A 16,276-nucleotide genomic window follows, 5' to 3' on the forward strand; every position below is an offset into this window, starting at 1 on the left:
CTTCCTCTAATGCTCTTGGTTGAAATACGTTACATGAAGATCAAGAGCAACTGTCTGTTTGCAGTTTTTTGGCCAACATGTAACAGAAAATTCAGGAAGGAATCAAACGAGCATCCATTTTATTATAGACTAGTCTAGTATTTGATCCGTATGTAGAGGAAATCATTTAAAATGGAGGGGAAATAATTTGCCATTCTGAGAGCCTCGCATACATTTTATATAGAGCCCATTATCAAATGGATGTGACGTGTCTGTGAGTTTGAAACTTAAAGCCATGTGTAACTGTAAAAGGATGATAGACAAAGTCCTTTGATCTCTGAGCTGACAATAGAGCTATACTCCTGGACAGTTTCATCTAATTCCCTTCTGAACGGAACGGGGGGTGATTTCACGCAGCCTGAAGGGTTAATCTCTCTACAGTGTAGCTACACTGTGTTTGTCCCAAAATACACCCTTTTCCCTATTTAGTGCACTACTTTAGACCAGGGCCCTTTGGGCTCTGGTCAAAAGTAGTGCACTATATAGGGAATAGGGTGCCATTGGGACATAGACACTGTGTTTAACTCTCATAATGATCCTAATGGTTAAAGCCAGAGCTATATATTATGGATATACTGTATACTGCATTGGTTAAAGCACAGGCTGTGCCAGCATGACTATCTGCGATTTGATGTATTGGTTGGCTGGTGCTTGGTCTTATTTCTGTCTCCAAAACCTTCCAGAGAAAGGAAGTGCAATTACACCAATGTCCTTAATCCATATATTTTATGTTTCGCCTGCTCAGTGATTGACTATTCCTCCACAAATATCTCTGGCACATGTCTCTCTCCTCTCTCTCTCTCTCTCTCTCTCTCTCTCTCTCTCTCTCTCTCTCTCTCTCTCTCTCTCTCTCTACCTATTTCTCTCTCTTCCCTGCATTTCACATCACCAACCATCAGTCTGACATTCTAAGCTCTATAAATAATAAATATGGCCTTTTTTGGAGAAGTTAATCAAACTTCAGAAGCCTTTGTAGTTTAATCTGCCTCTGGCACATACCAATGTATTTCAAGAACAATACCATGGAAACATGAATGATGTCTGTAGAGGGTAGTGACAAGCTGTTTCACTGGTATGTGTTCTGTGTCTAGTCATGTATGGTATGTGTTCTGTGTCTAGTCATGTATGGTATGTGTTCTGTGTCTAGTCATGTATGGTATGTGTTCTGTGTCTAGTCATGTATGGTATGTGTTCTGTGTCTAGTCATGTATGGTATGTGTTCTGTGTCTAGTCATGTATGGTATGTTCTGTGTGTAGTCATGTATGGTATGTGTTCTGTGTCTAGTCATCTATGGTATGTGTTCTCTCTGGGCAAGAGCAGAATCAGCCTAGCAGGGTCTGGAGGAAAGGTTGCCATAGCAACATGGGGGTGCTAGGAGAGATGCCTGTTATGAGAGAGAGAGAGAGAGAGAGAGAGAGAGAGAGAGAGAGAGAGAGAGAGAGAGAGAGAGAGAGAGAGAGAGAGAGAGAGAGAGAGAGAGAGGAGAGAGAGAGAGAGAAGAGAGAGAGAGAGAGAGAGAGAGAGAGAGAGAGAGAGAGAGAGAGAGAGAGAGAGAGAGAGAGAGAGAGAGAGAGAAGAGAGAGAGAAGAGAGAGAGAGAGAGAGAGAGAGAGAGAGAGAGAGAGAGAGAGAGAGAGAGATAGATAGATAGATAGATAGATAGATAGATAGATAGATAGATAGATAGATAGATTCTTCTGATATTCCCAGGAAGAGAAGAAGGGTTCTTTGAATGTCAGTGACATTTAACAGTTGCACTACATTAGTATGTCTTCATCCAGTGCAGGGAGAGAGTCTGGATATTCAGCTTTATACTGGGTGTTTTGTAGGCAGCTGTATAAGGATCATGCTGTCTGATTGCTTTGGCAACTTGTCTCGTGTGGCCTAAAATACACTATTGTCATCCCTCTCTTTGTCTGTTGTCAGAATGCGACAGTGAAATGCGGTAGGCGAAGTCAAACGCAGGACACAGAGCTTACTGGAAACGTACTTTACTCGAAAGTAACCAGAGTAGAAAAAACAATCTCCACATAAGGAGGATAAACAACCCGCACACGAAACACTGCCGATGACGAAATACAATAACACACAACACACAATGAACGACAGAGGGTTAAATAGGGAATACAATACAACATAATGGGGAACAGGTGTACACAATCAGGACAAAACAAGTCAAACACCGAAACATAGATCGGTGGCAGCTAGTACTCCGGGGACGACGAACGCCGAAGCCTGCCCGAGCAAGGAGGAGGAGCATCCTCGGCTGATTCCGTGACAGTACCCCCCTCTTGACGCGCGGCTCCAGCCGTGCGCCGACCCCGGCCTCGGGGACGGCCAGGAGGACGCGGAGCAGGGCGAGTCGGATGACTCCGGTGGAAGTCCCTCAACATGGAGGGATCTAGAATGTCCCTCCTGGGGACCCAGCACCGTTCCTCCGGACCGTACCCCTCGCACTCCACGAGATACTGCAGGCCCCCCGTCCGACGCCTCGAATCCAAGATGGAACGGACTGAATACGCTGGAGCCCCCTCGATGTCCAACGGGGGCGGAGGAGCCTCTCGTACCTCACTCTCCTGGAGTGGACCAGCCACCACCGGCCTGAGGAGAGACACATGGAATGAGGGGTTAATGTGGTAATTAATGGGCAGTTGTAACCTATAACATACCTCGTTCAATCTCCTCAGGACTTTAAAGGGCCCCACAAACCGCCGACCCAGCTTCCGGCAGGGCAGGCGAAGGGGCAGGTTTCGGGTCGAGAGCCAGACCCGGTCTCCCGGTGCATACACCGGAGCCTCACTGCGGTGGCGATCGGCGCTCGCCTTTTGCCGCCTGATGGCCCGCTGCAGATGGACATGCGCAGCGTTCCAAGTTTCTTCCGAGCGCCGAAACCACTCGTCCACCACAGGGGCTTCGGTCTGGCTCTGATGCCAAGGTGCCAGAACCGGCTGATAACCTAACACACACTGGAAAGGCGTAAGGTTAGTGGACGAATGGCGGAGGGAGTTTTGGGCTATCTCAGCCCAGGGAATATATCCCGACCACTCCTCTTGCCGGTCCTGGCAATATGACCTCAGAAACCTACCCACATCCTGGTTAACTCTCTCCACCTGCCCATTACTCTCGGGGTGAAAACCTGAGGTAAGGCTAATCGAGACCCCCAGACGTTCCATAAATGCCCTCCAGACTCTAGAGGTGAACTGGGGACCCCGATCAGACACTATATCCTCAGGCACCCCATAGTGCCGGAAGACGTGTGTAAACAGGGCCTCAGCAGTTTGTAGGGCAGTAGGGAGACCTGGCAGGGGAATGAGACGGCAGGCTTTAGAAAACCAATCCACAACGACCAAGATCGTAGTGTTCCCCTGGGAGGGAGGAAGGTCTGTGACAAAATCCACCAATAGGTGAGACCACGGCCGTTGTGGAACGGGTAGGGGTTGTAACTTCCCCCTGGGCAGGTGTCTAGGTGCCTTACACTGGGCGCACACCGAGCAGGAGGAAACATAAACCCTCACGTCCTTAGCTAAGGTTGGCCACCAGTACTTCTCACTAAGGCAGTGCACTGTCCGACCAATACCCGGATGACCAGAGGAGGGTGACGTGTGAGCCCAGTATATCAAACGGTCGCGAACCTCGAGCGGCACGTACCTCCGACCCTCCGGACACTGTGGAGTAGGGTCGGAACGTAACGCCCGCTCGATTTCCACATCCACCTCCCACACCACCGGTGCCACTAAGCAAGACTCCGGGAGTATGGGAGTGGGCTCAATGGACCTCTCCTCTGTGTCATATAGTCGGGAGAGGGCGTCTGTCTTAGCGTTCTGGGACCCTGGTCTATAGGTGAGCTTAAATACAAAGCGGGAAAGAAACATTGACCACCTTGCCTGGCGAGGATTCAGCCTCCTCGCTGCCCGGATGTACTCCAGGTTACGATGGTCAGTCAGAATGAGAAAAGGGTGTTTAGCCCCCTCAAGCCAATGTCTCCACACTTTCAGGGCTTGAACCACAGCCAGCAGCTCCCTATCCCCCACGTCATAATTGCGCACCGCCGGACTGAGCTTCTTAGAATAGAAAGCACAGGGGCGGAGTTTAGGTGGCGTACCCGAGCGCTGAGACAGCACAGCGCCGATCCCAGCCTCGGAAGCGTCCACCTCCACCTGGAATGCCAAAGAGGGATCCGGATGCGCCAGCACCGGAGCCGAGGTAAACAGGTCCTTCAGACGTTTAAACGCCCTGTACGCCTCAGCTGACCACTGCAGGCGCACCGGACCCCCCCTTAGCAGAGAGGTAATGGGAGCTGCTACCTGTCCAAAGCCCCGGATAAACCTCCGGTAGTAATTGGCAAAACCCAAGAAGAGCTGCACCTCCTTTACCGTGGTGGGAGTCTGCCAATTACGCACGGCAGAAACGCGGTCAATCTCCATCTCTACCCCTGACGCGGACAACCGATGTCCCAGGAAGGAGATGGACTCCTGGAAGAACAGACATTTCTCCGCCTTCGCATACAGGTCATGCTCCAACAGTCTACCAAGCACTCGACGCACCAGGGACACATGCTCGGCTCGTGTAGTGGAGTATATTAGAATGTCATCTATATATACCACAACACCCTGTCCATGCAAGTCCCGGAAAATCTCATCCACAAATGATTGGAAGACTGATGGAGCATTCATTAACCCGTATGGCATGACGAGGTACTCATAGTGACCCAAGGTGGTACTGAATGTTGTCTTCCACTCATCTCCCTCCCTAATGCGCACCAGGTTGTACACGCTCCTGAGATCCAATTTTGTGAAGAATCGCGCCCCGTGTAATGACTCCGTCATACTAGCAATCAGAGGGAGAGGATAGCTGTATTTGATGGTGATCTGATTTAGACCACGGTAATCAATACACGGGCGTAAACCCCCATCCTTCTTCTTCACAAAAAAGAAACTCGAGGACGCAGGGGAAGTAGACGGCCGTATGTACCCCTGTCTCAAAGATTCGGTGACGTAGTTCTCCATAGCGGCCGTCTCCTCCTGAGACAGAGGATACACGTGACTACGTGGAAGCGCAGCGCCTACCTGGAGGTCTATCGCACAATCCCCCTGTCGATGAGGTGGTAATTGAGTCGCCTTCTTCTTACTGAAGGCGATAGCCAAATCGGCATACTCAGTTGGAATGTGCAAGGTGGGAACTTGGTTCGGGCTTTCCACCGTCGTTGCCCTACGGAAACGCATACACACCGCCCAGTACACTGATCAGACCATCCCTGGAGAGTTCTCTGCTGCCATGAAATGTTGGGGTCATGAGCTGTTAACCAGGGAAGCCCCAAAACCACGGGAAACGCAGGAGAATCAATCAAATACAAACGTACTATCTCCTCATGACCCTCCTGCGTTTTCATCTGGAGAGGCGCTGTGACCTCCCTAATCAATCCTGACCCCAACGGGCGGCTATCTAGGGCATGAATGGGGAAGGGCACATCAACAGGTACGATAGGAATCCCTAACTTATAGGTGAACTGGCGATCGATAAAATTCCCAGCTGCGCCTGAATCTACTAGCGCCTTATGCTGGGAGTGAGGAGAAACCTTGGGAAACACCACTTTAATACACATATGATCAGCAGAGAGCTCTGGGTGAGTTGGGTGCCTACTCACCTGGAATGACTCATCAGTGCGTCGCCCACTGCCTTGATTCCTAGGAGACCCTCCCCAGCACCGACCAGCAGTGTGTCCTCTGCTGCCACAGTTGGTGCAGGGGACGGCCTCCCTCCTGGTCTCCCTCCTGGTCTCCCTAGCACCAGCACCCCCGAGCTCCATAGGGGTCGGCTCGGAAGTGCTGGGGGATGGAATGGACGGCCCCGAATCCGGACGTCCGCGGGTAGCCAACAGGGTATCCAGGCGAATCGACATGTCCACCAGTTGATCAAAGCTGAGGTTGGTGTCCCTGCAGGCCAATTCCCGACGCACATCCTCCCTCAGGCTGCATCTGTAGTGGTCGATGAGGGCCCTCTCATTCCATCCCGTGTTGGCAGCTAGCGTCCGGAAGTCCAGCGCGAACTCCTGCGCGCTCCTCCTCCCCTGTCTAAGGGGGATGATCGAATACTGCCCGGAAGCGTCGGGTGAACTCCGCATAGCTGACCGTAGCGGCGTCTATCCCACCCCATTCGGCGTTGGCCCACTCCAGCGCCTTGCCGGACAGACAGGAGATGAGGGCGGACACGCTCTCGTATCCCGAGGGCGCCGGGTGAATGGTTGCTAGGTAGAGTTCAACCTGGAGTAGAAAACCCTGACACCCGGCCGCGGTGCCATCATAAGCCCTCGGGAGCGAGAGACGAATCCCACTGGACTCCGGAGATGGAACGATGGGTATGGCTGATGGTGGTGGTATCGTAGGAGGAGGTGTGGGCAAACCTCCACTCTCCCATCGCCTCTAGGTGTCCATCAACCCTTGCATGGTGGTGCCCAGGTGCTGGATCATGGCCTCTTGGTGGATTACGCGCTCCTCCAGTGATCCACTTGGCACCGCCGATCCTGCTGACTCCATGAAGGTGTGTTATTCTGTCAGAATGCGACGGTGAAATGCGGTAGGCGAAGTCAAACGCAGGACACAGAGCTTACTGGAAACGTACTTTACTCAAAAGTAACCAGAGTAGAAAAAACAATCTCCACATAAGGAGGATAAACAACACGCACACGAAACACTGCCGATGACGAAATACAATAACACACAACACACAATGAACGACAGAGGGTTAAATAGGGAATACAATACAACATAATGGGGAACAGGTGTACACAATCAGGACAAAACAAGTCAAACACCGAAACATAGATCGGTGGCAGCTAGTACTCCGGGGACGACGAACGCCGAAGCCTGCCCGAGCAAGGAGGAGGAGCATCCTCGGCTGATTCCGTGACATCTGTTGTGTTTTCACACTGCATCTGTGAGGAACTGACATCACTGAGTAGTAGACTGCTGGCCCTGTTGTGTTTTCACACTGCATCTGTGAGGAACTGACATCACTGAGTAGTAGACTGCTGGCCCTGTTGTGTTTTCACACTGCGTCTGTGAGGAACTGACATCACTGAGTAGTAGACTGCTGGCCCTGATGTGTTTTCACACTGCATCTGTGAGGAACTGACATCACTGAGTAGTAGACTGCTGGCCCTGATGTGTTTTCACACTGCATCTGTGAGGAACTGACATCTGAGTAGCAGACTGCTGGCCCTGGACCTTGGAACCCACCACAGCAACACACAGAGTCACTCAGCTGCCTGCGGTCCCTCTCATCACTGAACCACAGCTGTGAACAGAGGACACAGAGCGTCTGGGGGTGTGGGGGTATGAGCGTCACATTGCATTGGACACCTTTAGACACTTTGATCCTTTGCAGAGCAGCTGCCTTTGAATGCCAGCTTCAGCATGTAAAGGGAATTCTAGGAGAACGACAAAAAATATGTATGGCAAGCCTCTTGGGGGTACAGAGGATAAACAGTGCATTGACAAACTAGCCTAGTCCAGTAGACCCATTTATGTTGTAGTGAAGGTTACTTTGATCAAGAGTGCCTGGCTGCCACACAGCCAATTCACATAGCAGTAATTTATCGCTATTCCTTTCCAAGGCCGTTCTGATTGTTGTTCCCCTTGAATTATCAAAATTATGATCTCTCCCTCTGTCCCGTTCTCCCATGCAGCGGCTTGTGCAAATAGTCAAGAGTGGACCCTGAGTCGATCCATCCCTGAGCTCCGTGTGGTAAGACAAAGCATCCTCATTAAAGATTAATTGAAAGAGAAGTTAGATAGAGCTTAATCTCTTTTCACACTCTATTCGGGGAAGCTACCACATATGAGTGAAGATGTGTGTGTGTACAGTAGGCTATGTGTGTGTTTTCTAACTTCTTTAATCTGTGCAGGGTGTGCTGGGAAGTCTTCAGAGTGGCAGGTCAGCGCTGGTAAACAGATACATAACAGGCAGTTACCTTCCACTAGAGAAGATTGAAGGTAAGTATAACAAAACACTTTTCTTGTCCTACCATTTTATCTTTCATAATGGCTCTCTGACACACAGTAACTAACCTCTGCTCTGCTGTTCCATTGTCAGGGGGGAGGTATAAGAAGGAGGTATTGGTAGATGGACAGAGTCATCTACTGCTAATCAGAGAGGAGGCAGGGAGTCCTGATGCACAGGTGTGTGGAAATGTACAAGTGTATTTGCTGGAGTGTGTGTATACCTTGTTGCATTGTTGTTCATGTGCGATGATGTGTTGAGAAATAATTACAGAATTACAATCTAACTAACTCATCAACATCCTTATCCTGACCCATCTTGTACTCCTCTCCCTCTCACCTCTCTTCCCTCTCCTACCAAATCTCTGTCTGTAGTTCAGCAGCTGGGTAGATGCAGTGGTCCTCGTGTTCAGTCTGGAGAATGAGGCCAGCTTCCAGGACGTGTACCAGCTGTACAGCCAGCTCAACACACACCGCAGCACTGCTGACATCCCACTGGTTGTGGTTGGGACACAAGGTAAGGAACAGGCAGGAATGAATATGGATGGCTATTTTGGATATGTTCAGGGAAATGTAAGAGGGCAGATGGATAGCATCTAGAGAACCATTAGTCTTATTTTATATAATTAGACGGAGGAAAGTGAGCATATACTGTATAAGCTACTGTAGCCTATATGACTTCATCTCAATGTCTGAAGCCCCACGGTCTCCGCCGTCCTCTTCCTATAGACAAAATCAGCAGTACCAACCCACGTGTGATCGAGGACATGCGTGCCCGGCAGCTATGTGTTGACGTGAGGCACTGTGTGTTCTATGAGACGTGTGCCACCTATGGGCTCAACATAGACCGGGTGTTTCAGGAGGGTGAGTCAACTGAAATTGAGCATTGGTGTCAGAGCTGGGGATCCAAAAGTACAGCCACATTACCATTGTTTCAACACAATAAATAATTTCGGTCCCACTTTACAACAATGCTTCACAAATAATTTAAAAGCAATGTCATTCTACATGAAGGATTATATCACAAGTCTATGTTGTTTGACCAGAGATGCATGGCTGTACTTACTTACCTAACACATACAATTCACATCCTGAAGTAATGAGTGATTAGTGCCATCTCACTAGTGCTGTCTTACTCTCTCCTCTCAGCTGCCCAGAAAATAGTCACACAGAAGAAACAGTCTGCATTCCTGGCCTCCTGCAAGTCTCTCCCTAACTCTCCCAGTCACTCTGGGGGCTCCACATCGGGGTCAACATCCTTCCCTGGACAGGTAACATGCTACACACTGTTCACATCTGTCTTTTTCCCAGGCTTATCTCTTCTGTGTTGTTGACAGAAAATCAATACTGTAGTGTAGTGGGACCCACAGGTGGATACCAGCTACAGTACTGAAGCTCCTCCTATAAGCCTTAACCTTGAGCTGTGACTAGATACATTGTTGTCCCCCACAATGAAATCGGGGAGGGGACTGTGGATATGTCTCTGTACATTAGTATGATATCTCAGATAGCCCTGGCCCGATTTTGAAGAAACTTTGGTGAATTATGCGTTTGGCATAGAGATCTGGCATTTACACAATTACACTGATTGACCAGATGGGGGCGGCAGGTAGCTTAGTGGTTAAGAGCGTTGTGCCAGTAACCGAAAGGTCGCTGGTTCTAATCCCTGAGCCGACTAGGTGAAAAATCTGTCGATGTGCCCTTGAGCAAGGCACTTAACCCTAATTGCTCCTGTAAGTCGCTTTGGATAAGAGCGTCTGCTAAATGACTAAAATGTAAATGTAAATAACAAAATATTGAAAATGCAAACTTTGAAAGGTCACACCCCTCACCCCATTTGAAATTCGGTACATAGGTCCCTCTCCTCACAAGGAACAAATTTGCCTCAGGGACCCATAAGGTCCTGCATTATGGAATTTCCGCCATTTCTAATTTTGAGAAAAACACTTAAAACGCTACTCTTCTGGCATCGAATGACTCATCTGCACAAATCTTGATATGTGGCATTTATGGACAAAGGTCTCTCAACGCAATATTTTCCAGACTAGTACCTAAAACATAATGGCCGATATTGACCAATAAACATTCACGAGGGCGTGGTCTGGCACATAAATGCAAATCAGTCAAGGCTATTCGTATTGTAACAAAAATGTGTTCACATGTTGCAAACACTGTGAAGATTCAACATCCAAGAAAATTCATATCGACCACACGATGGCACTATAACAGGCACATGTTTATATCTCTAGATCTGTTTGACTCAGAGTGATGATATTTGGCACACATGCTCAGGAATATGAGTCTAGCTAACCCACACGATATCTTAGACAACACTGGCCCAATTTTGGGCGAATTATGCATCTTTCCATTGAGATCTGGCATTTACAAAATTACACTGATTGGCCCAAGGCGGGAGTTTTTGGTTCATCTAGGGCAGGTTGCCCAACCCTGTTCCTGGAGAGCTACCCTCCTGTAGGTCTTCGCTCCAACCCCAGGTGTTACTAACCTGATTCATCATATCAACCTGCTAATTATTAGAATCAGGTGCGCTAGATTAGGGTTGGAGCAAAAACCTACAGGATAGTAGCTCTCCAGGAACAGGGTTGGAGCAAAACCCTACAGGATAGTAGCTCTCCAGGAACAGGGTTGGAGCAAAACCCTACAGGATAGTAGCTCTCCAGGAACAGGGTTGGAGCAAAAACCTACAGGATAGTAGCTCTCCAGGAACAGGGTTGGAGCAAAACCCTACAGGATAGTAGCTCTCCAGGAACAGGGTTGGAGCAAAACCCTACAGGATAGTAGCTCTCCAGGAACAGGGTTGGGCAGTCCTGATCTAGGGGCTTAAAAAAGGCCATCGATGGATTCAAAGAATGGTTCAAAACGTTTGGGAACCACTGTTGTATGATTTATTCTAGTAGATACCAAGTGTATTCAGGAGGAAGAATATGTTGTTTGTCCGTTTGTCTCATTTTCATCTCATTTGTCCACATCACCCCATCATATCTCTGTGTTCCTTGTGCCACTCCCCCTGTCTGTCCCCCTGTTCTCCCCTCCCTCTCCCTCTCAGACCAGTAATGGAGGACTGAATAGTGGCTACCCCTCCTCCCTACCCTCCACCCCCGTGATCAGCCACAGAGAGCTGCGGGGCGGGGCAGGGGCGGGGGTGGCGGTAGAGGGGGGCGGAAGTGTCACCTCCTCAGGGTCTGTGAGAAACGTCCCTCAACGGCGGACCTCTCTGTTCAAGGTCAGTTACTGTTCTCAGAATCTCAGGTGATAAAATGATTGGAGTCTTTCATCAGCGAAACAATGTCCCGAAGAGCCATACAATTCAAGTTGAGCAAGTTGAGGTGACTAAACTGCTTGGAGTAACCCTGGATTGTAAACTGTCATGGTCAAAACATATTGATACAACAGTAGCTAGGATGGGGAGAAGTCTGTCCATAATAAAGCATTGCTCTGCATTCTTGACAGCACTATCAACAAGGCAGGTCCTACAGGCCCTAGTTTTGTCGCACCTGGACTACTGTTCAGTCGTGTGGTCAGGTGCCACAAAGAGGGACTTAGGAAAATTGCAATTGGCTCTGAACAGGGCAGCACGGCTGGCCCTTGGATGTACACAGAGAGCTAAAATTAATAATATGCATGTCAATCTCTCCTGGCTCAAAGTGGAGGAGAGATTGACTTCATCACTACTTGTATTTGTAAGAGGTATTGACATGTTGAATGCACAGAGCTGTCTGTTTGAACTACTGGCACACAGCTCGGACACCCATGCATACTCCACAAGACATGCCACCAGAGGTCTCTTCACAGTCCCCAAGTCCAGAACAGACTATGGGAGGCTCACAGTACTACATAGAGCCATGACTACATAGAACTATATTCCACATCAAGTAACTCATGCAAGCAGTAAAATTAGATAAAAAAAACAGATTAAAATACACCTAATCAAAGAGCGGGGACTGTGAAGCAACACAAACATAGGCACAGACACATGCATACAAACACACAATAACATACGCACTATACACACATGTACACATGGATTTTGTGTTGTAGATATGTGGTAGTAGAGTAGAGGCCTGAGGGCACACACTTAATATGTTGTGAAATCTGTTGTGAATGTATTGTAATGTTTTTTTAATTGTATAACTGCCTTCATTTTGCTGGACCCCAGGAAGAGTAGCTGCTGCCTTGGCAGGAACTAATGGGGATCCTTAATACATACAAATACAAATTCAAACAAACTGATTTCAAAACAGAGCTAAACATACATGTCCAGTTTTAGATACAGTAGTAGTTACACAGTTTCCAACAGAGTACGTTTGATTTTTGTTGTCTCTCTTCTCACTGCATGGGTCACGTCTGTCCCGTACACTTGTGTCAGTCTGTCTTTATACCTGTCACACTCATCTCTAACTCTATAATGTTGATACAACTTCTCTCAGAACCGTCGTGGTAGTGGCAGTGAAAAGAATGTTGACCCTAAAGGTGACGTGGGCAGTGGCCGGGCTATCACTATCAAACAGGTCAGTGTGACACACACTGGATACTGTGTATAATGAATTGGTTAGTTCCAGTTCTTCAGTCATGAAAGGGAACTGAATGACATTAAACCCATTGTTTGTACAGAGTATCCTATGGAAGCGGAGTGGGAGCTCACTGAACAAAGAGTGGAAGAAGAAATATGTCACTCTGTCCAACAACGGCACACTGGCCTATCACTCCAGCTTCAATGTAAGTCACACCACAATCAACCAGATCAACACCAGTAACATGATCTCATAATAATAATATGCCATTTAGCAGACGCTTTTATCCAAAGCGACTTACAGTCATGGGTGCATACATTTTTGTGTATGGGTGGTCCCGGGGATCGAACCCACTACCTTGGCGTTACAAGCGCCGTGCTCTACCAGCTGAGCTACAGAGGACTCATCTTAGTTAGTCTTTTTTTTATGTAATAAAATTAGCTTAAAATCTATTTTGATACGAGAATCCACTGTGTTGAGAACTGTAATACACAGTAAAATTGCAATATTTTGATTTTATTTTTTTCATTTCTAGTCTAGTGAAATTCAGCACATCATCCTAGTTTAACGGAAATGATCTTGGCGGTTTCAGGACTATATGCAGAATTCTCACGCTAAAGAGATCGACCTACTGCGTGTCACAGTGAAGGTTCCAGGGAAACGCCCACCAAGGGCTGTCCCCCCTAATGGCCCCTCCCCTGAACTCAATGGTGTGGCCAAGGATGCTGCACCCACGGAGAGTGCCAGTGCCCCATTGTTGCCTGTTGAAGAACAGGCTGGTGCATTGTCTTCTCCTGGAGATAGAGGGGTAAAACGTTGTCCGTCAACACTGTCCAGCAAGTCACATAGTGCTGGTATGTCAGAAATGTTACATTTCCATTCATAATAATACGTTTCTAATATACAGTATGCCAATGTGGACTCTGGAGCATGATAGTACCAGAGCTGCAAGTTCCCACAACATAACAAACAGGGTTTTATTCATCTTTGAACCCCAATGTCAGATGCTATTGAAGGAGCAACCAGTCCCCCTTTTGGAAAAGATGGTCAATCCTCTCCAATGATGGACAAAAGGAAGAAAACAAGGAAGAAGAGTATGAACCAGAAAGGCGACACAGCCATTGGCCAGGCTGAAGGTGAGTTCTGGGCCTCTTACTGTGCATCTCTTCCAGATTATTCTGTGCTCTTTATAGAAATCTATTTTCCTTCTTCTTCCTCTCCTGCTAATCTGGCCTAATCTGTTGCCCTGCAGCCAAGCACACAATGTGGAAATAAAAAAACTTTGGTAGCTTGAGAAACATTAACAAGACAGGTAACAACAAGGAACAGTGAGGAGCTGACTGACTCACTGAATCTACCTGTGTGTTATGCCTGTTTGTCTGTTTGTCTCTCCACCTAACAAGTGTATTACACATTTGGATTGACCTGTGATTTGTAAGGTTTGTTGTTTGTTTTCTTTACTAACTTTCTTTCTCTCAATCACCCTTTTCCAACTTTTTGCATCATGCACAATGTCTGCCTGCTCACTGTCCTCTTGTTTTATGATCAGCAAACATCTCATGGTGATGAAGTGAGTCTGTGTTTATGTTGGTTACATGTGCTTGTCGTGTATGTACATTAAAGAAGTGTTAAACAGGATTTGCACTTATAATAATAATATAATAATATGCCATTTAGCAGACGCTTTTATCCAAAGCGACTTACAGTCATGCGTGCATACATTTTTGTGTATGGGTGGTCCCGGGGATCGAACCCACTACCTTGGCGTTACAAGCGCCGTGCTCTACCAGTTGAGCTACAGAGGACCACTTACTAAATGGGGCGGGCTAATGATATTACATTTTCCCATTTTCCCTTGCCAACGTGTCTTTGTAGATGAGGAGAATACTGGCTTCATCATCGTGTCCAGCACGGGGCAGATGTGGCACTTTGAGGCCCAGAATCTGGAGGACAGAGATGCCTGGGTGACGGCCATAGAGAGCCAGATACTGGCGAGCCTGCAGTCCTGTGAGAGCCTCAGGAACAAGGCACGGAACTGACTAGGCAGCACCCTGCGATGTGTGGAAATATGTCATGTTTAACAATAGTATTAAATGTTGATGTCTTATAATAGACTATCTAAATGTAAATAGTAGAAATAGTTCTGAATGTTTTATAGTATATAAAATGTATATATGTTCCCCGTGGGACCCTTCTGGGGAGTGAAGATTATGCTAGTGAAGATTATGCTGTTTGGCTATGTATTGACAGGCGTTGCGGTCCAAGTTGCTGATTCCTTAGAGACGTATTCAGTCACAATGCACATCCACTTCATACTTGGAAAATTTCAACTATGTGATCTTTCATAGGCACGGAGGAGCAGCCAGAGTGAGGCGGTAGCAATACAGGCCATCCGCAATGCCAAGGGCAACAGCTTCTGTGTAGACTGTGAAGCACCAAGTGGGTTTCTAGACTTTACCTCCTCTCTCACTCTCTTTATCTATCTCTCTCTCTCTAGTTCAAAACGTATTATTTTCCATGTCCATGCATGTGCAAAGAGTGTTCATTATTCTACTATCTACCAGATGCAGCCATTCATTCCATGAAAGGAAAGTAGTAATGAAAAAGGAGTCATTAGTGCAAAATGGTTGATTACATTAGAAGCAGCCTTTCTTTTACTCAATCTCAATCCCTTACCCTCAATCTCAATCCCTTACTCTCAATCTCAAACACTCTATCTCAATCTCAATCCCTTACTCTCAATCTCAAACACTCTATCTCAATCTCAATCCCTTACTCTCAATCTCAATCCCTTACTCTCAATCTCAAACACTATCTCAATCTCAATCCCTTACTCTCAATCTCAATCCCTTACTCTCAATCTCAAACACTATCTCAATCTCAATCCCTTACTCTGAATCTCAATCCCTTACTCTCAATCTCAATCCCTTACTCTCAATCTCAAACACTCTATCTCAATCTCAATCCCTTACTCTCAATCTCAATCCCTTACTCTCAATCTCAAACACTCTATCTCAATCTCAATCCCTTACTCTCAATCTCAATCCCTTACTCTCAATCTCAAACACTCTATCTCAATCGCAATCCCTTACTCTCAAGCTCAATCCCTTACTCTCAATCTCAATCCCTTACTCTCAATCTCAATCCCTTACGCTCAATCTCAATCCCTTACTCTCAATCTCAATCCCTTACTCTCAATCTCAATCCCTTACTCTCAATCTCAATCACTATATCTCAATCCATCTGCTCTGGTTTGGATGTCCTCTCCAGACCCCACGTGGGCCAGCCTCAACCTGGGGGCGTTGATTTGCATCGAGTGCTCAGGGATCCACCGTAATCTGGGGACACACCTGTCCCGCGTCCGCTCTCTGGACCTGGATGACTGGCCCAGGGAGCTGACACAGGTCCTGACTGCCATCGGCAACCACCTGGCCAATAGCATCTGGGAATGCTACACCCAGGGCAGACACAAACCCACACCCAACGCCACACGGTGAGGGTCCTGGTTCAGTATAATAGATGGGGAACATCTGGATGCTTTATTAATGTTCACCTGTTTTGTGAGAGTTCAAAAGAAAAGCCAATCTTTTTGTCCAATGAACACCATTATTTGACTAGAATAACATTTAAATGGTTGAATCCAAGAATGTGTTGCAGTACATCAAATGGAAGATACTGTATGTTGCCACAGAGATCTCTATCTTGATC

At 47.4% G+C, this 16,276-nt stretch overlaps 1 protein-coding gene across 1 annotated transcript in view; it reads left to right on the forward strand.

Annotated features, from left to right (window-relative positions):
• LOC311147818 (arf-GAP with GTPase, ANK repeat and PH domain-containing protein 1-like) overlaps positions 1–16,276 on the forward strand; it is a 31,693-nt gene that overhangs the window by 14,137 nt on the left and 1,280 nt on the right. The window contains exons 2-15 of the mRNA XM_084184610.1: positions 7,724–7,782; positions 7,943–8,030; positions 8,131–8,216; positions 8,412–8,553; positions 8,766–8,900; positions 9,186–9,307; positions 11,104–11,280; positions 12,485–12,565; positions 12,669–12,773; positions 13,161–13,422; positions 13,573–13,704; positions 14,444–14,595; positions 14,917–15,007; positions 15,839–16,061. Coding sequence (XP_084040736.1) covers positions 7,724–7,782; positions 7,943–8,030; positions 8,131–8,216; positions 8,412–8,553; positions 8,766–8,900; positions 9,186–9,307; positions 11,104–11,280; positions 12,485–12,565; positions 12,669–12,773; positions 13,161–13,422; positions 13,573–13,704; positions 14,444–14,595; positions 14,917–15,007; positions 15,839–16,061 — 1,855 coding nt within the window. The remainder of the gene's footprint in view (positions 1–7,723; positions 7,783–7,942; positions 8,031–8,130; positions 8,217–8,411; positions 8,554–8,765; positions 8,901–9,185; positions 9,308–11,103; positions 11,281–12,484; positions 12,566–12,668; positions 12,774–13,160; positions 13,423–13,572; positions 13,705–14,443; positions 14,596–14,916; positions 15,008–15,838; positions 16,062–16,276) is intronic.

This window comes from Coregonus lavaretus, assembly GCF_964263955.1.
Source record: "Coregonus lavaretus genome assembly, chromosome: 20".
Lineage (NCBI taxonomy): Eukaryota > Metazoa > Chordata > Actinopteri > Salmoniformes > Salmonidae > Coregonus > Coregonus lavaretus.